At 41.2% G+C, this 21733-nt stretch overlaps 1 protein-coding gene across 1 annotated transcript in view; it reads right to left on the reverse strand.

Moving 5' to 3' along the window:
- The window catches only part of LOC148501103 (uncharacterized), a 92903-nt gene extending 86574 nt beyond the window's left edge, over positions 1–6329 (reverse strand). The window contains exon 1 of the mRNA XM_088451011.1: positions 6135–6329. Within this exon, the coding sequence (XP_088307137.1) occupies positions 6135–6201 (67 nt within the window). The 5' untranslated portion in view covers positions 6202–6329. The remainder of the gene's footprint in view (positions 1–6134) is intronic.
- Between the last annotated feature and the right edge of the window lie 15404 nt (positions 6330–21733).

The raw sequence follows: 21733 nt of genomic DNA on the forward strand, positions 1-21733 counted from the left end.
GTGCGTTCTTTCATTTTAAGAATGTTCCAAACAGTTGATTTGGCCACACCTAATGTTTTTGCTATCTCTCTGATGGGTTTGTTTTGATTTTTCAGCCAAATGATGGCTTGCTTCACTGATAGTGACAGCTCTTTGGATCTCATATTGAGAGTCGACAGCAACTGATTCCAAATGCAAATGTCACACCTAGAATCAACTCCAGACCTTTTACCTGCTTAATTGATAATGAAATAATGAGGGAACAGCCCACACCTGTCCATGAAATAGCTTTTGAGTTGATAGTCCCATTACTTTTGGCCCCTTGAAAAGTGGGAGGCACATATAGAAACCGTTGTAATTCCTACACCGTTCACCTGATTTGGATGTAATTACCCTCAAATTAAATCTGAAAGTCTGCAGTTAAAGCACATCTTGTTTGTTTCATTTAAAAGCCATTGTGGTAGTGAATAGAGGCCAAAATATGAAAATTCTGTCAATGTCCCAATATTTATGCACCTCACTATATGTGTATATATATATATATATATATATATATATACATACACTGTGATATGATCGGGGTAGGGGGTCCCTCTCCTGGGGTAGATGGACACAGCATCCAGGAAACAGCGCACCAGTCCAGGGTTCTCGTGCAAGCTGTTCGGAACCAGTTTTCATGGTGCAATATAAATAAAGTAAACAAAAGATAAATATAAATCCTAGCTTGTCTGGGCACTAACCAAACAAATTACTCCCTCTCTCATAGTGGCAGGGCCAACTGCTTCGCCACAAAACGTAGGCACAAACACAGCACTTCCAAGTATATCACAGTGTCTCTGAACAAATCTGACTGTCTGGTCTCCCCAGGTGTATGAGACAAGGAGCCATACCTTGACACAGCTTATATGAGCCACTTCCAGGTGCAATTACTAATCAGCCTGCTCTCAGGCTGAAAGGCTCAACACCTGGAACGGCCTGTGGATGGAGCCCTCCCTTCTCTTCTCACATCCACACCCCCAGGACCCATTTTCTGGCTTTTTCAAAACTCGACACTCCAATCTGCCTAGCAAAACAGACTTCTCCTGGGGGTTTAAAACACATATGATAAGAATCTGGGACACACAGTGCTTGCAAAAGTATTTACACCCTTTGCATTTTTCATGTTTTGTTGCCTCACAACCTGGAATTAAAATTAATTGTTTGAAGGTGTGCATCATTTCATTCACAGAACATGCCTACAACTGTGAAGTTGTTTTTTTAATTTTGTTAATGAAACAACATTTAGGACAACATAACAGAAAACTTCAGCGTGCATAACTATTCACCCCCCTAAAGTCAGTACTTTGTTGAGCCACCTTTTGCGGCAATTACAGCTGCAAGTTGCTTTGGATAAGTCTCTGTGAGCTTGCCCCTGGGATTTTTGCCCATTCCTCAAGGCAAAACTGCTCCAGATCCTTCATGTTGGATGGTTTCCGCTTGTGAACAGCAATCTTCAAGTCTGACCACAGATTCTCAATTGGATTGAGATCTGGGCTTTGACTAGGCCATTCCAACACATTTAAATATTTCCCCTAAACCACTCGATTGTTGCTTTAGCAGTATGCTTCGGGTCATTGTCCTGCTGGAAGGTGAACCTCCATCCCAGTCTCAAATCACAGGCAGATTGCAACAGGTGTTGCTCAAGATTATCCCTGCATTTAGCACCATCCATCTTTCCCTCAACTCCAATCAGTTTCCCAGTCCTTCTGCTGAAAAACATCCCCACAGCATGATGCTGCCACCACCATGTTTCACTGTGGGGATGGTGTTCTTGGGGTGATGGGATGTGTTGGGTTTGCACCCTACATAACGTTTTCCTTGGTGGCCGAAAAGTTACATTTTAGTCTCATCTGACCAGAGCACCTTCCTCCGTACATTTGGGGAGTCGTCCACTTGCTTTTTGGCAAACTCAAATCATGTCTTCTTATTTTTATCACTAAGGAATGGCTTTTTTCTGGCCACTTTTTAATAAAGCCAAGCTCTATGGAGTGTACGGTTTATTGTGGTCTCATGCACAGATACACCAGTCTCTGCTGTGGAACTCTGCAGCTCCTTCAGGGTTACCTTTGGTCTCTGTGCTGCCTCTCTGATTAATGCCCTCCTTGCCCAGTCTGTGAGTTTTGGTGGATGGCCCTCTCTTGGCAGGTTTGTTGTGGTACCATGTTTTTTCCATTTGATAATGGTGGATTTGATGGTGCTCCGGAGCATCATCAAAGATTTTGATATTTTTTTTATAACCCAACCCAGAATTGTACTTCTCAAAAACTTTGTCCGTGACTTGTTTGGAGAGCTCCTTGGTCTTCATGGTGTGATGCCTCTTGCTTAGTGGTGTTGCAGCCTCTGGGGCCTTTCATAAAAGGTGTGTTTATACTGACAGATCATGTGACACTTACATTTCACACAGTTGGACTTCATTTCACTAATTATGTGACTTCTGAAGGTAATTGGTTGCACCAGAACTTTTGAGGGGTTTCATAGCAAAGGGGGTGATTACATATGCACATGCCAATTTTCAGAATTTTATTTTATAAAGATTCTTGTTTATATATATTTTTTCTCATTTCACTTCACAAAATTAGACTATTTTATGTAGATCCATCACATAAAATTCAGATTAAAAAAATAAAATAAATTACAGGTTGTAATGTAACAAAAAGGGTAAAAAGCCAAGGGGGTGTGTGAATACTTTTGCAAGGCACTGTATATGCCATCCAGCACTTTTCCAGTACTTCTATCACTATATATATATATATATATATATATATATATACAGTGCATCCGCCAAGTATTCACAACGCTTCACTTTTTCCACATTTTGTTATGTTACAGCCTTATTCCAAAATGGAATAAATAAATTTTTGTCCTCAAAATTCTACACACAATACCCCATAATGACAACGTGTAAAACTTTTTTTTTCAATTTCTGCAATTTTTATAAAAAAAACAAAAACTAAGAAGTCACATGTACATAAGTATTCACAACCTTTGCTCAATATTATGTTGATGCACCTTTGGCAGCAATTACAGCCTCCAGTCTTTTTGAATATGATGCCACACACACCTATCTTTGGGCAGTTTCGCCCATTCCTCTGTGCAGCACCTCTCAAGTTCCATCAGGTTGGATGGGAAGTGTCGGTGCAGAGGCATTTTCAGATCTCTCCAAAGATGTTCAATTGTATTCAAGTCTGGGCTCTGGCCGGGGCACTCAAGGACATTCACAGAGTTGTTCTGAAGCCACTCCTTTGATATCTTGGCTGTGTGCTTAGGGTCGTTATCCTGCTGAAAGATGAACCGTCGCCCCAGTCTGAGGTCAAGAGCGCTCTGGAGCAGGTTTTCTTCCAGGATGTCTCTGTTCTTTGCTGCATTCATCTTTCCCTCTATCCTGACTAGTTTCCCAGTTCCTGCCGCTAAAAAACATCCCCACAGCATGATGCTGCCACCACCATGCTTCACTGTATGGATGGTATTGGCCTGGTGATGAGCGGTGCCTGGTTTCCTCCAAACATAATGCCTGCCATTCACACCAAAGAGTTCAATCTTTGTCTCTCATGGTCTGAGAGTCCTTCAGGTGCATTTTGGCAAAATCCAGGCGGGATGCCATGTGGTTTTTACTAAGGAGTGGCTTCCATCTTGACACTCTACCATACAGGCCTGATTGGTGGATTGCTGCAGAGATAGTTGTCCTTCTGGAAGGTTCTCCTCTCTCCACTGAGGAATGCTGTAGCTCTGACAGAGTGACCACCAGGTTCTTGGTCACCTCCCTGACTAGGGCCCTTCTCCCCCGATCGCTCAGTTTAGATGGCCGGCCAACTCTAGGAAGAGTCCTGGTGGTTCCGAACTTCTTCAGTTTACGGATGATGGAGGCCACTGTGCTCATTGGGACCTTCAAAGCAGCAGATATTTTTCCTGTACCCTTCCCCAGATTTGTGCCTCAAGACAATCCTGTCTCGGAGGTCTACTGACAATTCCTTGGACTTCATTCATGGTTTGTGTTCTGACATACACTGTCAAGTGTGGGACCTTATATAGACAGGTGTATGCCTTTCAAAATCATGTCCAATCAACTGAATTTACCACAGGTGGACTCCAATTAAGCTGTATGAACATCTCAAGGATGATCAGTGGAAACAGGATGCACCTGAGCTCAATTTTGAGCTTAATGGCAATGGCTGTGAATACTTATGTACATGTGATTTCTTAGTGCTTTTTTAAATTAAATTTGCAAGAATCTCAAAAAAACTTTTTACACGTTGTCATATGGGGTATTTGTGTGTAGAATTTTGAGGACAAAAATTTATTTATTCCATTTTGGAATAATGCTGTAACATAACAAAATGTGGAAAAAGTGAAGCGTTGTGAATACTTTCCAGATGCACTGTATTTATATATATATATATATATGTATATAACAAGCAATGTGACTCCCATAACAGTAATAGTAATGCTTGTATCAGAAAAAATTGAGCAGATAAAATAGAGTGAGTTCCCCCTGAAAATGCAGATGCCAGCACAAGGCTATGCCAGCCAGGCTGGGTGTCACTATAGCAGAGAAAAATGGGGTCTCACTGCAATACAGCTAGCTCTTGGCCAAGCTCAATTTCCTCGGGCAATCGCGTGATTACAGGTACCTTTTTTATGACTACCGGTACTCATAAAAAAATAAAAAATAACCATAACTTTTTAGGCAACGCCCATATAGCTCTCGCCAACACTAGGAAGAAATTACTCCCGATAAAGTCAACATATAAAGTCAGAGACAAACTTGAGCCTCTGTGGAAGCTGCCTTGAAAATAATCCCTTTGTAACTAATTAACTACTTTTGAAACAACATACATCTTAATGTATAACCTGCATATCCTCACTATAACTACTGTATAAGTACCTTTTACAATGACATCACCTTGGATCTTCTATAATTCAGTTTATGCAGTATATATGTGTATGAAAGGTCTAAAGGCCCCCATTGAAGTTGTTCTGTAGGTCATACACATCCTCATACAAATCCGCAGACTATGATTACATTTAGAGCTGCTTGCTCTCCATAAAGGTAACTGTATATTGCAAAGAAGCAAAAGAACAAATATAGTCTTACTGGTGCACTCTTGATAAATAGAAAAAGGAAATAAAAAAAAAGAGTATAGAATAATCTATAATAATACTTAACTTTTAATATTTATACAATAAAATAGTGTATAATAGATACACTTATTATTACCCGGGATCACAAACAACAGACAACAAATAATCATAAAATACACATCAATAGTTAATACAATATTGACATAATTATGGCGAAAATATTTTTCACACAGTTCCCTTGTGTAATCATAGAATCAAATGAATTAATTGAGATTAATTTATCAGGAAACCAGAATAGATACACCACACCTTCCTGACATGTAAAAAACTTACTTAGATGATCTCATTGAATATATTAGAGAACCAATCAAGCAATAAAAGTCAGAAATCACAACAGCTGTACATTAAGCCAAAATTGTTGTACTAATAATCCCTAATATCACTGTCCCATTAGATTTAATTGGGAACACTAATACTTTATAACAGCTTTATGCTCATGCTTGAAACTGATATGATTAAACATATAATTAGTACAAAGCATATACAATCTCTTGACCACTCCTGTCCCATCATAATAAAACCTGTAACAAAGTTCACTCTGGGAGGTCACAATCTAGTATCTCTAAATATTCAATAATAATACAGAGAAAGCCTGCTAAATGTGTAAATAAATATTTGAAGGTTAGAAGATAATGAGAAATCCATACATATTAGTATAACAATATAGTAGTATAGATGAAACCTACTTTATATATAGCAAGGTACCACAGGGTTAAATCAGTGTGTTGTGGAAATTAGAGGAAAGCCTGGTGATAAGCTGCGTTTACACACCTTCTACTTTCCCTTATCTATATGAATAGCGAACAAGGGATGAGAGAGGAGTGAACCAGAACTCCAGATAAATAACAGGTTAAGCGCTTCTGCTGTCCCCGCTCCTGACCTTATCTCCCCTCTGTTGCTATTAAAGGATTGCAGAGGGAGAGTGTCAGCCCGGCTTGAATGAGAGAGCGCTAGAGTGATAGGAAAAGAGGGGATACCTGATATAAGAGTTGTAGCGATAATGCAGTAGTAGCAGTAGTGAGCTGTAACTGGTGAGCAGCCCATCGCATATGACCGCGGGAGTACAGCTGCTCATGGTGTATCAGAATAGGGCTGGTTACATGTGGACAGCCCGTCAGATAGAACGTGCGTTTCACCTCTGCAGGCTTGGTCACCTGATCGCCGTAGGGTAAGCCTCTTTCTCACCCCCTCTATCTATGATCCAATCAGACTCCCTTATAGTTGAGTGATACAGCTATATGCCAATCATTAAGCAAGTTCAGAGGAGCCAATCAGCCACAGTACATATAAAATATTTGGGGATTCCTTATCCTAATTAACATATGTAAACAAAAGACACGTAGTTTCAGCAGGACTTTTTTAAAATAAGATAGAATATAAAGATGACACCCAAAATAATTATTATAAACAAATTAAATAACATTCAAGGTCCCTCAATGTCATTTATGAACCTAAATGAATATTAATGAAATTACTAAACTAAGGGCCTGATTCAGAGCCGTTCGCTATTTGCGGTTGTTCGTTCAAAAACAAGGGGTGGCTATTCAAATGATCAGTTCGCAAATTGCAGTCTGTTCACACCTCTAAGTCTGAATGAGCGAGCAAAACATACGCTCGTTTATTTGTTAAAAACGCCCCCTGGCCGCACGCACCATATGTCATGTCCGCTATTTATTAGATTAATCGAGTACATCGACCAGCGTATGAACTGCTCGCTATTCTTGTGGTTGGTTTTTGCTACCACAATCTTGCGAGCAGTTCTGGCTATAAAACAACCCAGTGACATGGTCAATGACGTGCTGTATTAATTATGCACACCCATAAAACGCCCGTTTTGACCTTTAAGCACGCCTGCGTTCGGATCTCCACTCCCCATTTTCAAGCACCTTCCCCTGTTACCACCCACATACGCCTCATTCTGTCACTCAAAATAGCAGGCATTCGCTATATTGCGAGCACATGAATTTCGGCCGCACTGACTGGTTCGCGCATGCGTATAACGATCCGTACGCATGCGCAGATGTGCGAACATCGCTCGGAACGAGCGTACTGCCGCTAGCGAGTGACTCTGAATGAGGGCCTAAGATCGGAGGAACAAAGTATAAAATGTTATGACTCAAATAAATACATCAATAAAATAATGAAATAATGTAATGGTGATAATGAAAAGTATTTTTCTGTAGTAAAAGTCATATGCTCAATATAAATCAATTATAAGAAAATAATCATTATAATTAAAAAACCTATATGGAAATAAATAAATGAAACAAAGTGACATCATGAATAATCAAGTGCCCATATATCCAAACCCAAGAATATACATCAATCTAGTACATGAAATACAAGTGTGCACATATCTATACATACATATGTGCACACACATCAACATATACAAATGTGCATATACATGTATACATACGCTAAATAAGCAAATATCAGCAATGAATATGACCAATGTGTCTGAAATAAATAATAATTGAATAAAGTGAATGTGATTGAGAAATATATAATAAAAAAAATAAAAAGAAAGATGAATAAATGAAAAATAGGTGAAAATATGTGATATAAAATACTAATGATACATCTATCAATGAAAAAAACAAAATGTACATATAATAATATAGGTATATGAACATTATGTGTGAAGTGTAATTTGAAGAAACTCACTCCCAAGTGGATGTGTATCGAAAAATTAAAGTAGAAAAAGGGAGAACAATATGAAACATCACTCTCCAGTGACTGTATCAGAACGTGATGGTGCACGTTTAAAGTGATAAAGTGATACTTCATACCTAATAAATAAGCTACATATTGTGTCATAACATACTGCAACCAAAAAAGGATGATCATAGTAGATAAAAATTGTGTACTACGTTGGGAATATGTAAATTAAATCCCTCATCCATCCTGAAACAGGATTGGAAGTTATAAAATTATGAGGGACAAATGCTGTCAAATCAAGATTCGTTCTCTATTCTTTCAAATATATGCTGTAATTAATATTTTCATTAAGTCCTGTTGGCATTAAAGTCCCAAGTCTAAAAATCCACTCACTCTCCTTCCTAAATAAGGCTTTGTTACAATCTCCACCTCTGAGTCCTAGTCTTAACCTTTCAAGTCCACATATTTTAAAATCCTGTGTCCTTCCTGAATGTTTTGCAAAAAATGCCTGGCAACTGTCGTGATCTGTTTAATTTTTATCAGGTCACTAGATGCATTACGTATATTCCTCATGTGTTCCAGGGCTCTGGTTTTCAGCATTCTTGTGGTCATCCCAATGTACTGTTTTGGACAGTCGCACATAGCACAATATATCACATTAGTGGTTCTACAATTAAAAAAATCTTTAATCTCCTTTTCTTGTCCATATTTATCAGTAATTTTCTGGATATTTGTAATGTAAGGGCATATTTTACAATTCCCACATGGGTGGCTTTCCGATAGCAGGAGGATATTTATCCCTCGTCTGGGAGAAGTGACTTCTTACTAGATGATCCCTGAGATTGGGAGCGCTACGCCAACTCATGTTAATTTGTGTTTCCAAATCCTTGGCCAAGTCTTCTTCAGAAAGTAAGATGGGCCAGTGTTTCTGTAATATTGCCCTTGCTTCCTTCCAACTACTACAAAAATCACCAATAAATCTTACAATATTAGTAGATTTCTTTTCCGGTTTGTTTTGGAAAATGAGAGATTCACGTGATTTCTGGTCCACTTCATTTTTGGCTTTTTTAATGGCCCAATTGCTATACCCCCTTTCCCGTAATCTCAGTGACAGATCTTTACATTGATTCTTATATGTCTCGTCACTGGAGCAATTACGGCGTATCCTTAGAAATTCTCCCTTCAGGATGTTAAAGATGGTAGGAGGGAAATGAGAGCTACTGCTATGCAACAGACTATTAGTTGATGTTTCTTTACAGAAAATTTCCATCTGTATTGAGTTATCATTTCCCCTATAAATCCTGAGATCAAGAAAGGAGATGCTGGTCTTACTACAGTCATATGTGAATCTCAGATTCAGATTGTTGTTATTGAGGGAAGCAATGACATTTTTAAGTTCCTCCTGGGTTCCATCCCAGATGAGCAGGATGTCATCAATATACCGCATCCATCAGATCATATGTTGGGTATATTCATCCTGGTCCTCTCTAAAGACAACTTCCCTCTCCCACCATCCTAACCAGCCCTATTTTGATACACCACGAGCAGCTGTACTCCCGCGGGCATACGCAACGGGCTGCTCACCAGTTACAGCTCAGCTGAAACTTCTCTGACTACTGCATTATCGCTACCACTCTTATATCAGGTATCCCCTCTTTTCCTATCACTCTAGCGCTCTCTCATTCAAGCCGGGCTGACACTCTCCCTCTGCAATGCTTTAATAGCAAAAGAGGGGAGATACGGTCAGGAGATGGAACAGCAGAAGCGCTTAACCTGTTGTTTCCCTGGAGTTCTGGTTCACTCCTCTCTCATCCCTTGTTCGCTATTCATATAGACAAGAGAAAGTAGAAGGTGTGTAAACGCAGCTTGTCGCCAGGCTTTCCTCCAATTTCCACAACACACTGATTTAACCCTGTGGTACCTTGCTATATATTAAGTAGGTTTCATCTATACTACTATATTGTTATACTAATATGTATGGATTTCTCATTATCTTCTAACCTTCAAATATTTATTTATACATTTAGCAGGCTTTCTCTGTATTATTATTGAATATATAGAGATACTAGATTGTGACCTCCCTGGGTGAACTTTGTTACAGGTTTTATTATGATGGATCAGGAGTGGTCAAGAGATTGTATATGCTTTGTACTAATTATATGATTAATCATATCAGTTTCAAGCATGAGCATAAGGCTGTTATTAAGTATTAGTGGGCCTGATTCAGAGCCGTTCGCTATTTGTGGTCGCTCGTTTAAAAACAAGGGGTGGCTATTCAAATGATCCGTACGCACATTGCAGTCTGTTCACACCTCTAAGTCTGAATGAGCGAGCAAAACATACGCTCGTTTATTTGTTAAAAACGCCCCCTGGCCGCTCGCATCCTACGTCATGTCCGCTATGTATTAGATTAATCGAGTACATCGACCAGCGTATGAACTGCTCGCTATTCTTGTGGTTGGTGTTTGCTACCACAAATTTGCGAGCAGTTCTGGCTATAAAATAACCCAGTGACGTGGTCAATGACGCTGCTGTTTTAAATATGCACACCCATAAAACGCCCGTTTTGACCTTTAAGCACGCCTGCGTTCGGATCTCCACTCCCCATTTTCAAGCACCTTCCCCTGTTACCACCCACATATGCCTCATTCTGTCACTCAAAATAGCAGGCCCTCGCTATATTGCGTACCAACGATTTTCGGCCGCACTGACTGGTTCGCGCATGCGTACTAAAAACCGTACGCATGCGCAGATGTGCAAACATCGCTCGGAACGAGCGTACTGCCGCTAACGAGCGGCTCTGAATGAGGGCCAGTGTTCCCAATTAAATCTAATGGGACAGTGATATTAGGGATTATTAGTACAACAATTTTGGCTTAATGTACAGCTTTTTTGATTTCTGACTTTTATTGCTTGACTGGTTCTCTAATATATTCAATGAGATCATCTAAATAAGTTTTTTACATGTCAGGAAGGTGTGGTGTATCTATTCTGGTTCCCTCATAAATTCATCTCAATTAATTCATTTGATTCTATGATTACACAAGGGAACTGTGGGAAGAATATTTTCGCCATAATTATGTCAATATTGTATTAACTATTGATGTGTATTTTATGATTATTTGTTGTCTGTTGTTTGTGATCCCAGGTAATAATAAGTGTATCTATTATACACTATTTTATCGTATAAATATTAAAGGTTAAGTATTATTATAGATTATTCTATACTCTTTTTTTGATTGCCTTTTTCTATTTATCAAGAGTGCACCAGTAAGACTATATTTGTTCTTTTGCTTCTTTGCAATATACAGTTACTATTGTGTTTTCACAAATATTATCTGGTGCACCACCAACCAAGTAATAGTCTTTTCTTAGCTAAAACCGGAATGTTGATTTTCAGAATATATTCCTTGTTATTGTGTATAAATGGTTCTGATTGACTAGTTCGGACTCTACCCAAATTTTCTCCATGCAGGTGCCTACACACTTGGCGATGTGCTCACGATCCGACATCATGTACGATTTCCCTTGAACTCTCCCCAGGAGCTCCTAGGCAGTCGTGGGCACGATTTGGTCTGAAAAGTCGCCAATTTGATCTATCGTGCATCGTGTCGGATGTCCAAATCGTGAGATCGTGCACGATGAATGGTGAACTTACCAAACAAGATACGAGGATCTTCACGATTGGTTGGAAATTTAAATAATGGGCGGGGCTAGCTAGGGGGTATAAAAAGCAGTTGCCATTTTAACTCTGTGCACATTCTGCTCTGCTACTAGTGAGGCTAGGTGTATACCTGCTGAACCCTGTACATTGATACTGTGTTCTGCTTTGTATTTGACTTGCCTTTACAAAGTGTGTTCTAACTGCAAGTGTGTGCTACCTGCATTCTATCCTGTTCCTGAATTCTGTGCTGATGGATCCCTATCAGTATAGAGTGTTTGTCGCCTATGCTGGGGTCAAGGTGATGAAGGAGAGGGCCCAGCGAAGGAGGAGAGCATGCTGGACCAAGGAGTGGCTGCTGCAAAGGGATACTTGCTCTCGCATGTCCCTGCTGATGGAGATCAAGGAGAACAACCCAGACGACTACCGCAACTACCAGGGCATGGATGATACCACCCTCCAGGAGTTGCTGAGTATGGTGACCCCCCACATCTGGAGGCAGGACAAAAGGCTGCGGAGGGCAACAATCCCTGCTGAAGAGAGGCTGGTGGCTACCCTGAGGTACCTGGCTATGGTATACGGTCATTAGGTCTACATTGTCTAGATAGTCAATGTTTGGGTAGAAAATGGAAGATACACAGGGACTGAAGGTCGACAGGGTCTGAAGATCGACACACTGAAGGTTGACAGGTACTGAAGGTCAACAGGCAGTAGGTCTACAGGGACTGAAGGTCGACATGGTCATAAGATCGACACACTAAAGGTCGACTGGTAACAAGGTCAACAGGTATGGAATGTCGACAGGCAGTAGGTCAACAGGAACTGAAGGTCGACGGGGTCAGAAGGTTGACACACTAAAGGACGGCTGGTAACAAGGTCAACAGGTATGAAGGTCGACAGGCAATAGGTCGACAGGGTCAGAAGTTCGGCACACTAAAGGTCGACTGGTAACATGGTCGACAGGCAGTAGGTCGACATGGACTGAAGGTTGACAGGGTCAGAAGGTCAACACACTAAAGGTTGACTGGTAACAAGGTTGACATGTACTGAAGGTCAACATGGTCATTAGGTCAACACTCATATGGTCAATATGCAAATGGTCGACACATGGTTTGTTTTTTAGCCCTAATCTTTACCCTGACCCTCCTCTTGGTGCCTAACCGTCGGCGTAAGGGCCTAACCCTAACCGTCAGGGTAAGTGCCTAACCCTAACCATCGGGGTAAGTGCCTAACCCTAACTGTTGGGGTAAGTGCCTAACCCTAACCATCAGAGTAAGTGCCTAACCCTGACACTAACCCTAAAAAAAAAAAAATGTGTCGACCATTTGACTATATGAGTGTCGACCTTGTTACTAGTCGACCCGTCGTTGTAAGTCCCTAACCGTCGGAGTAAGTGCCTAATCCTAACCCCGACATTAACCCCCCCAAAAAAGTGTCAATCATTTGACTGTATAAGTGTCGACCTACTGCCTGTCGACCTTGTTACTAGTCAACCCGTCATAGTAAGTCCCTAACCCTGACCCTAGAAAAAAAGTATCTACCATTTGACTATATAAGTGTCGACCTACTGAATGTCGACCTTGTTACTAGTTGACCCATTGGAGTAAGTCCCTAACTATCGGAGTAAGTGCCTAACCCCGACACTAACCTTAAAAAAAAAAATGTGTTGACCATTTGACTATATAAGTGTCGACCTACTGCCTGTCGAACTTCATACCTGTCGACCTTGTTACTAGTCGACCCATTGGAGTATGTGCCTAACCCTGACACTAACCCTGAAAAAAAAAATGTGTCGACCATTTGACTATGAGTGTCGACATACTGCCTGTCGACCTTCCTTCATACCTGTTGACCTTGTTATCAGTCGACCTTTAGTGTGTCCACCTTCTGACCCTGTCGATCTTCAGTCCCTGTCGACCTACTGCCTGTCGACCTTCATACCTGTCGACCTTGTTACCAGTCGACCTTTAGTGTGTCAACCTTCTGACCCTGTCCACCTTCAGTCCATGTCGACCTACTGCCTGTCAACCTTCTACACCTGTTGACCTATTGCCTGTCGACGTTCAGTACCTGTCAACCTTGTTACCAGTCGACCTTTAGTGTGCCGACCTTCAGACCATGTCGACCTTCAGTCCCTGTCAATATATTGCCTGTCTATCTTCTATTGTCTACCTAAACATTGTCTATCTACACAATGTAGACCCAATGAACCATACCACTGGCTACAGGAAGATCACTCATCCCCCCTCAGTCCTTGGGCGTCATCATCCCGGAGACCTGCAAGGCTATTGTTAAAGTGCTGCAGTACCAGTATTGCAAGGTTAGAAAAGAAAACACACTACACATTTGTTTCTTGTGAAAGAAAAACTTTTTATCTTCTTTTTTTTTGTTTTCATTCTTTAAAGAACAATATTGTCAGCCAATAAGGCTGCATTAACAACACCGTACCAACAACACTGCACAGTAATAAAGAAAATTTTTGGGTGTTTTTTTTATATATAAATTTTAAATGATGCATATAAAATTTAGAAAATAGCATTATCACCATATTGTATCAGTCCCAATAGCTAGGCTGCTGTATAGTATACGGTGGGTCAGATGCCAGATTGAACAGACAAATACACACATGGCACAAGTAGAGATTGTGGCCCCGGCTTCCATCAATCTGTACTTGCACCATGTGGGTAGTGACCTTGTCCAATCAGTGTCATCACCACTGTATACCATACAGTACCTATTGGGAGTGATAAATTTGGTGATAGTACAGGCAACAATAATAAAAAAAATACATTACATCTTCAAAAAATGGGGCAAATCATCTTATCATGCCTCCAGCATGGCAGTGTAAATTGCCTGGCTTGTGGATGGGGTACAAGGTGGGGGAGTAGCCTCCAACTGGGCTGGTGGGGCCTCACAGAGGCAGTTTGAGCAGGTGAGCACATAAGAGGGTCTGCTATGTATGTGGAAATATGCAGATTAGAATTTATAGCCCTAATCAGCAGCTCATAGATGAGCCTCTGGAACTCCCTCTGTGTTTGCCCTATCATTTGGCGCATTGCGCTATTTGTATGTGATGTAAAGTCATCAATATGGTCCGGTTTTCTTTGGAAGATTCGTTCCGCCTGTTGCTGTAATATGTCCTCCAGCTCAGTGGGTTGCTGTTGCTGCTGCTTTCTCTCCTGCCATTTTTTATCTTTGGGTAGGTGCGGAAGATGTTGGGGGGGTTGAATGGTCGGTGGGCATGGGGATGAGGTATCCACCTTGCTGTCCCCGATCAGATTAATGTCTGGAGTTGTGGACAAATCAGGGTCTTCGGTGGGAGTCTATATAGGAAAAAAAAATGGAGAAAAAATATTATGGTCATGTTTTAACCCATTTTTTACAATTTTTCTAGCTTCCAAACACTGTGTATGAGTGGAAGACCATCACTGAAGAGTTTGAACAACGTTGGAATTTCCCTAACTGCAGAGGAGCCATCGATAGAAAACATATACTCAACTCACCTGCCAACACCGGATCATATTACTACAACTATAAAGGCTTCTTCAGCATCTTTCTCATGGCAGTGGTGAATGCCAACTATGAATTTCTGTTTGTGGATGTCGGCAAGAATGGCCGTGCTTCGGATGGTGGGTCCTGCAAACAGACGGCATTCTACCAGAGACTCACCAACAAAACTTCAACTTGCCATCACTGGACGAGACAAAGCATGGCCTAAATTACGTTTATGTTGCAGGCGAGGCTTTTGCTTTACATGAACATGTGTTGAAGCCATTCGCACAGAGGGGCCTGACCAGAGAGAAGAGGATCTACAACTATCGTCTATCCCAGGCATGGCGCAGTGTGTAAATTGCGTTTGGAATGCTGAGTAACCGGTTCCGCATTTTCCACACCACCATAAACCTATGTGTGGTCAAGATAGACTGGGTCTTGATGGCGTGCTGTGTGCTGCGTAACTTTTTGCGAAGAAAAACTACACAATGGGGACCAGTCACAGCTAGACCAGAAGATGCAGGACATCTGGAGGAGATTGCCCAGTTTACATCAGTGTCTACACCTCCAATTCAAACAACATCGACAGCACGTGCCAAAGAAGTGAGGGAGGAGTATATGGCCTATTTCAGTGGACCAGGTGCGGTGCCATGGCAGGAGGACTCTGAGATAACTGACTAAAGTGGACATTTATGAGTTTTCTAAAATGTTTTGTTTACAAAAAAAAAAAAAAGGTTTTGGAGTATGAACTGTGGGCATGATTCATAGCCGCTCGTAAGCGGACGCTCGTTCACTCCGAGCGATGTTCGCACAACTGCGCATGCGTATGGGTCGTAATGCACATGCGCCAACCAGTCAGTGCGGTCGAAAATCGAGCGCTTGCAAAATAGCGAGTGCCTGCTAATTTGAGTGACAGGATGAGGCGTTTGTGGGTGGTAACAAGGGAAGGTGCTTGAAAACGGGGAGTGGTGATCCGAACACAGGCATGCCAAACGGTCAAAACGGGCGTTTTAAGGGTGTGCATAATTAACAAAGCAGCGTCATCGACCACGTCACTTGGTTGTTTCTTAGCCTGAACTGTTCGCATGATTGCGGTAGGAAAATCCAACCACAAGCACTGCAAGCAGTTCAGACGCCTTTCGATGTACTCGATTAATCTAATAAATAGCGGAGATGACATATGATGTGAGCAGCCAGGGGGTGTCTTTACAAAATAGCGAGTGCATGTTTCGTTCGCTCGCTCAGACATAGAGGCGTCAACAGACCGCAAAGAGCGAGTGCTCAATTTAAATATCCAGCCCCTTTTTCTGAACGAGCGAGCGCAAATAGCGTCCGGCTCTGAATCAGGCACTGTGTCTCTACTTACCAAAACATCCTCAGACGGTCCACTCACTTCTGCCGCCTCCTCTTCTCCCTCTCGCTCGGCCATCAAGACCAGAGACTGCCGCTGTGGCTCCTGCTCGCTTATAAAGGTCATCAGGTTGTAGTACCACAGCGTGGGCTGATAGGGGTCATCGGTGGAAGGTGCAGACCGCTTGGATCCGTTCACTTTCTTCCATTCCTTCACATACACCGGCCTCAAATTTTCAAATTTTGGATTTTGGTGCGGACCGTTTTGATGGTAGCATCCGAACAAAACTTCTTGGTGTACTCGAGCAATTCCTCTGCCATTTTTTGGGACTTATTGGAGTATTCTCTACAGCTTATCTGCCATAGACATTCTTTGGACTCCAGGATTTCCAGGAATCCAGTGACAAATTCTCGCTCCTTATCAATAGACATTCCTAGGAAGAAGAAAAATATAAAGATATACAGTTTTAGCAATAATTGTAAATAGTTTTGTGATTTTTAATGTTGATATTTTAATTTTTAGGCACATGTTTAAGTCTTTGCTCATGTTATGGTGTTTTAATATGTTTTTTACAAGGTTTTAATGTTTGTTATGGTGTTTTAATATGTTTTTTACAGGGTTTTAATAAGTTTGTTATGGTGTTGTAATATGTTTGTTATGGTGTTGTAATATGTTTTTTACGGTGTTTTAATATATTTGGTATGGTGTTTTAATGTTTGTTATGGTGTTTTCATATTTTCTAGGTATTTAATAGGTGGCCCGTGACATTGGTGGCCAGTGGGTAGCTGGGTGGCTCACATTGGTGGACAGGGTGTATAATGCATTACCCAGCCACTGCCCGCCTCATATTGGCAGGTGGTGGCTGGGTCATGCTTTATACTTTTAGGGGGACAGAGGGTGGATGACATTGGTAGGCAGTGGGTAGGTGGGTGGCTCACATTGGTGGGCAGGGTGTGTAATGCATGACCTAGACACCGCTGCCTTATATAGGTGGGCGGTGGCTTGGTCAGGCATTTATAGGTGGACAGTGGGTGGCTCAAATTGGTGGACAGTGGTGATGATTTAATGCAGCAGCAATACTCACCAAAACAAAGAAGTCCAGACTTGGGTGTGCAGGCTGAATCCTGTCCTTCCTTCTCCTTCATATCACGATGCTGCTCAAGGTGGCGATTGGGCGTGTATAGGGATCTGTCATTCAAGTTACGGGACGTAAGACAGATCATGTCATAGATCGTGAGTAAGAAAAGTACTCACGATCTGCACCACATCGTGTACTAGATCGGCAAATCTGCCCTACAGCACGACAAATCTGAAGATGCGATGTACGATCTGCAGGTATGTGCATCGGCATCATGATCGTGAGTGGACACACACGATTTGGGCATATTTTACATGATTTGTAGTCACGATGCATTGGAATCGGGCACATCGTATAAAATATCGTCAAGTGTGTAGGCACCTTAAGATTTCTATGGCCACTCAATTAGATGGTTCCCACCTGCATTGGATAGATTCAAATTGTTCATCACTAATAGAGGTCAATGTGAAAACACCGGCACCTGGCTGTTAGGACCAACATCTGGCACCACAGGCATCATTGGCTGAGGGTCTGAATTTTAGGACAGGTCACTTTTGTGTTCCTCCCACAACTCAGCATACAGGTGAATATCTGTAATAAGTTCTATGCACGTAGTGCGAGTGCAGTTGCGGCTAACATGTGTGCAGCTCTGAATCGGGCCATAAGTCTATAGTCAGATTTGCCAATGTGCAACAATGGAGAAGATCCCAGCTTACCTAAACAATAGGTCTCACAAGTTTACACCAACATGGCACATATGGTTATACACAGAATAATGTCCCGCAAATATAGTTTTCAAAAAGAGGAAAGTACTTTCATTTTAAATTAAAGTTGTTTCAAGACTTTGTATATATTATTTTCAGTAATTGTTGTATCTTCTCTTTGACTGAATATAATCACTCCAAATCCCGATATAGGTGTGCTCAAAGAGAAAGAGACAAAACCAAAATAGTGCAATATTGCCAGAAACATGAACAAAATGTAATCAGTAAACTATACTCACACAGAGAAAATTATTAAAAGCATATCACCACAAAAATCACACGTGGTAAGTTGGGGTCCAGATCATCCTCCCGTTCATATATATTACCCAGATGATATAGAACCAAATTCCATAGGATGAACAAAATCCTTAGTCTGGATAACTGGAGACAGGATACCACCAACAGAAGCAAAACCGTAATACACCAATACTTAACGCGTTTCGGACGTGGTCCTTCATCAGAAGCATGCTGGTAAGTTGAATAGGGAACCTTTTTATACCCCTGTGTTGTAATCATCCTCTCATAGACTGGGCTTTCAGTTTCCCGCTGCTTTCCTTTACCGGAAGTGTTGCGAAACTCTCTGCAACCGGAAGTGACATAGACCCGGAAGCACTAGAAGTGACCCTACCACAAGGGTCTCGTCGCAAGCCCAATGGTCGCGATGGTCTTGACCATCGTGACCATCAACCTGGCCGCTCGCTATAGCTGTGGGTGGTAACCCACAGCTTTGCAAGCGGCCAGGAGGCCGCACCAAAAAAAAAAAAATAAGACGCCCTGATTCAGAGCGTCCGTCTCTGAATCAGGCCCAGAGTCCGCATCTATGAAAACCCTGCCTTCTAATACTAGTCCTTTTAGAAGGTTCAATGGAGCTCCTTACTAATTTATCTTTAATGGATGGGACTTTTCTGTAAATAAAAGACGGTTTTTCAGGTAATGATTTCCCAATAACAGGGTAATTTTTCAATGATTCTTAGAAATGCGTTCAATGTCCTTAAATTGGGAATTATAATTACTTATAAAGGACCATTCATGATTTATACCCTTTTTGGTGTTAGCATTCTTGTTATCTTGTAATAAACTCTTTCTCTCCAAGTTATTAGCTTTCTCTTGTGCTCTTTTTACCTTATCCGTTTCATAGCCTTTTACTAGGAAACGATTACACATTTCTTCCATTTGTTCATTACAAACCATTTCTTCTGTACAATTGCGTTTAACCCTAAGGAACTGGCTAAAAGGTATTCCATCAAGCCAGTTACTGTTATGTAAGCTAGTTTTTCCATTTATAACTATTAGAGTCGGTGCTTTTCCTAAACGTTTTTGTATGCAATTCATTGTTTTTAACATATATGGATAAATCTAGAAACTGTATTTTTACTTTACTTTTATAGATGGAATGTTTGTTGTATTCCTATTATGGCTCTGGACACTGCGGCCGGAAGGACCCATACCTTCTGGTCTGAGCAGCCGGTGGAATGCAAGGTGGAGCGCGGATGTTTTCCTTATCTGACATCCGCCGCTACTCGTGAAAATGGAGGAAGCAACGTCACTTCCGGTGCATCCGGGTCTACATCACTTCCGGTCGCGGAGAGTTCCGCGACACTTCTGGTAAAGGAAAACAGCGGGAAACTGAAAGTCCCATCTATGGGAGGATGATTACAACACAGGGGTATAAAATGGGTCCCTATTCAACTTACCACCATGCTTCTGATGAAGGACAACGTCCGAAACGCGTTAAGTTTTGCTTCTGTTGGTGGTATCCTGTCTCCAGTTATCCAGACTAAGGATTTTGTTCATCCTATGGAACTTGGTTCCTATATCATCTGGGTAATATATATGAACGGGAGGACGATCTGGACCTCAACTTACCACGTGTGATTTTGTGGTGATATGCTTTTAATAATTTTCTCTATGTGAGTGTAATGTACTGAATACATTTTGTTCATGTTTCTGGCAATATTGCACTATTTTGGTTTTGTCTCTTTCTCTTTGAGCACACCTATATCGGGATTTGGAGTGATTATATTCAGTCAAAGAGAAGATACAGTAATTACTGGAAATAATATGTTCAAAGTCTGGAAACAAATTTAATTCAAAAGGAAAGTACTTTCCTCTTTTTGAAAAACTATATTTGCACCAGTACGGGACATTATTCTGTGTATGCTTATTCTGTTTGGAGTTGAAGCCTCCATTTTTTGTCTAGTCGGCAGCATTATAGAGTGTGGAGTGCTCAAAGAGGGGAGATTCTCTGTTTATTTTTGTTTTGAAATGGTACATATGATATTTTCACAACATATCAACCACTCAGTGTGATCTCACAATAGGTCTCACAAGTTTACACCAACATGGTACATATGGTATCTTCACAACATATCAACCACTCGGTGTGATCTCTCATGCGAACGTTCAGACTTACTTGTACAGTGTCTAAGACAATAGCATTCAGTTTGAATCTTAGAGATATATAGGAGCTAATCAAATGAATGTGAGTTCCCAGTACGTCTCCAATACCACTGAAGACCATCAGTGGCCCAAGTCTCAACTTCATTACTCACACACCCTCATCCTCCATCCTTCCCACTTTACATCCACTACACAAGTACATAAATTGTACTAAGCCTTGGAGAGAGATAAAGTGGATGGAGATAAAGTACAAACCGATCAGCTCCTAACTGTGATTTTCAAAACACAGCCTGTAAAGTCACAGTTAGGAGCTGAGTGTTTGGTACTTTATCTCCATCCACTTTATCTCTCACCTAGGCTTAGTACAAAGACCCCTAAATCTGGTTCCGTGGCTGCCGCCAATTACAGCTGCTTTGCATGCGACTCAGAATCAGATCCAGTATATTTGGCAGTCAATATGAATTATGAACTAAAATGCAACATTTGTTAACTCTGATGTGTTATATATTTGTATATTGGCCACTCCAGGTAAATGTTCATTTTTATACTGGGGTTTGCTGTATACAAATGAAAAGTAAAACTCTTTCACTTTTTTTTGCTTTTGAAACAATTTAAGTTGTGACAATGTGACTTAGGGGTAAATTTACTAAAGATCGAATTTAAATCGATTTTAAAATCGATCTAAGTCGACCGACATCGACAAGATTTCCAACCGCAAAATCCGCATAGTTACCATCAGTCAAGTTTCAATTCAATTGAAACCTGACATTGATGGCAATCAGAGTTTGCAGGTGTAAATTATGTCTGTTTTGAAAATCGATGGCAAATAGAAGGACGGTTTATATGGTAGCATCCACTGATTGGCTGAGAGTGTCCAACGCTTAGCCAATCAGCGCATCACCATTGTGTAGTGCAGTGTCCCATGAAGGAACTTCCATATCAGGACTAGCGCAGTACATAGTGTACAGAATGTCAGTTATGGCTCGGTTCACTGTGTTTACCAAGACCCTGGACTACTACATGGACAAGGGGACCAAGCACATCCAAGGAGTAGATACTGTAAGTATGACGTGTGAGTGTGTTCCGATAAGAGCTGTCCTTTGCGATCAGCACTGCCCTGTGGACTTCCGGGTTTATGACCTGGGAGTCCACCTGTACATGCGCAGAGA

This window comes from Taudactylus pleione, unplaced genomic scaffold (genome assembly GCF_031769625.1).
Source record: "Taudactylus pleione unplaced genomic scaffold, aTauple2 ptg000535l, whole genome shotgun sequence".
NCBI classification, from domain to species: Eukaryota; Metazoa; Chordata; class Amphibia; order Anura; family Myobatrachidae; genus Taudactylus; species Taudactylus pleione.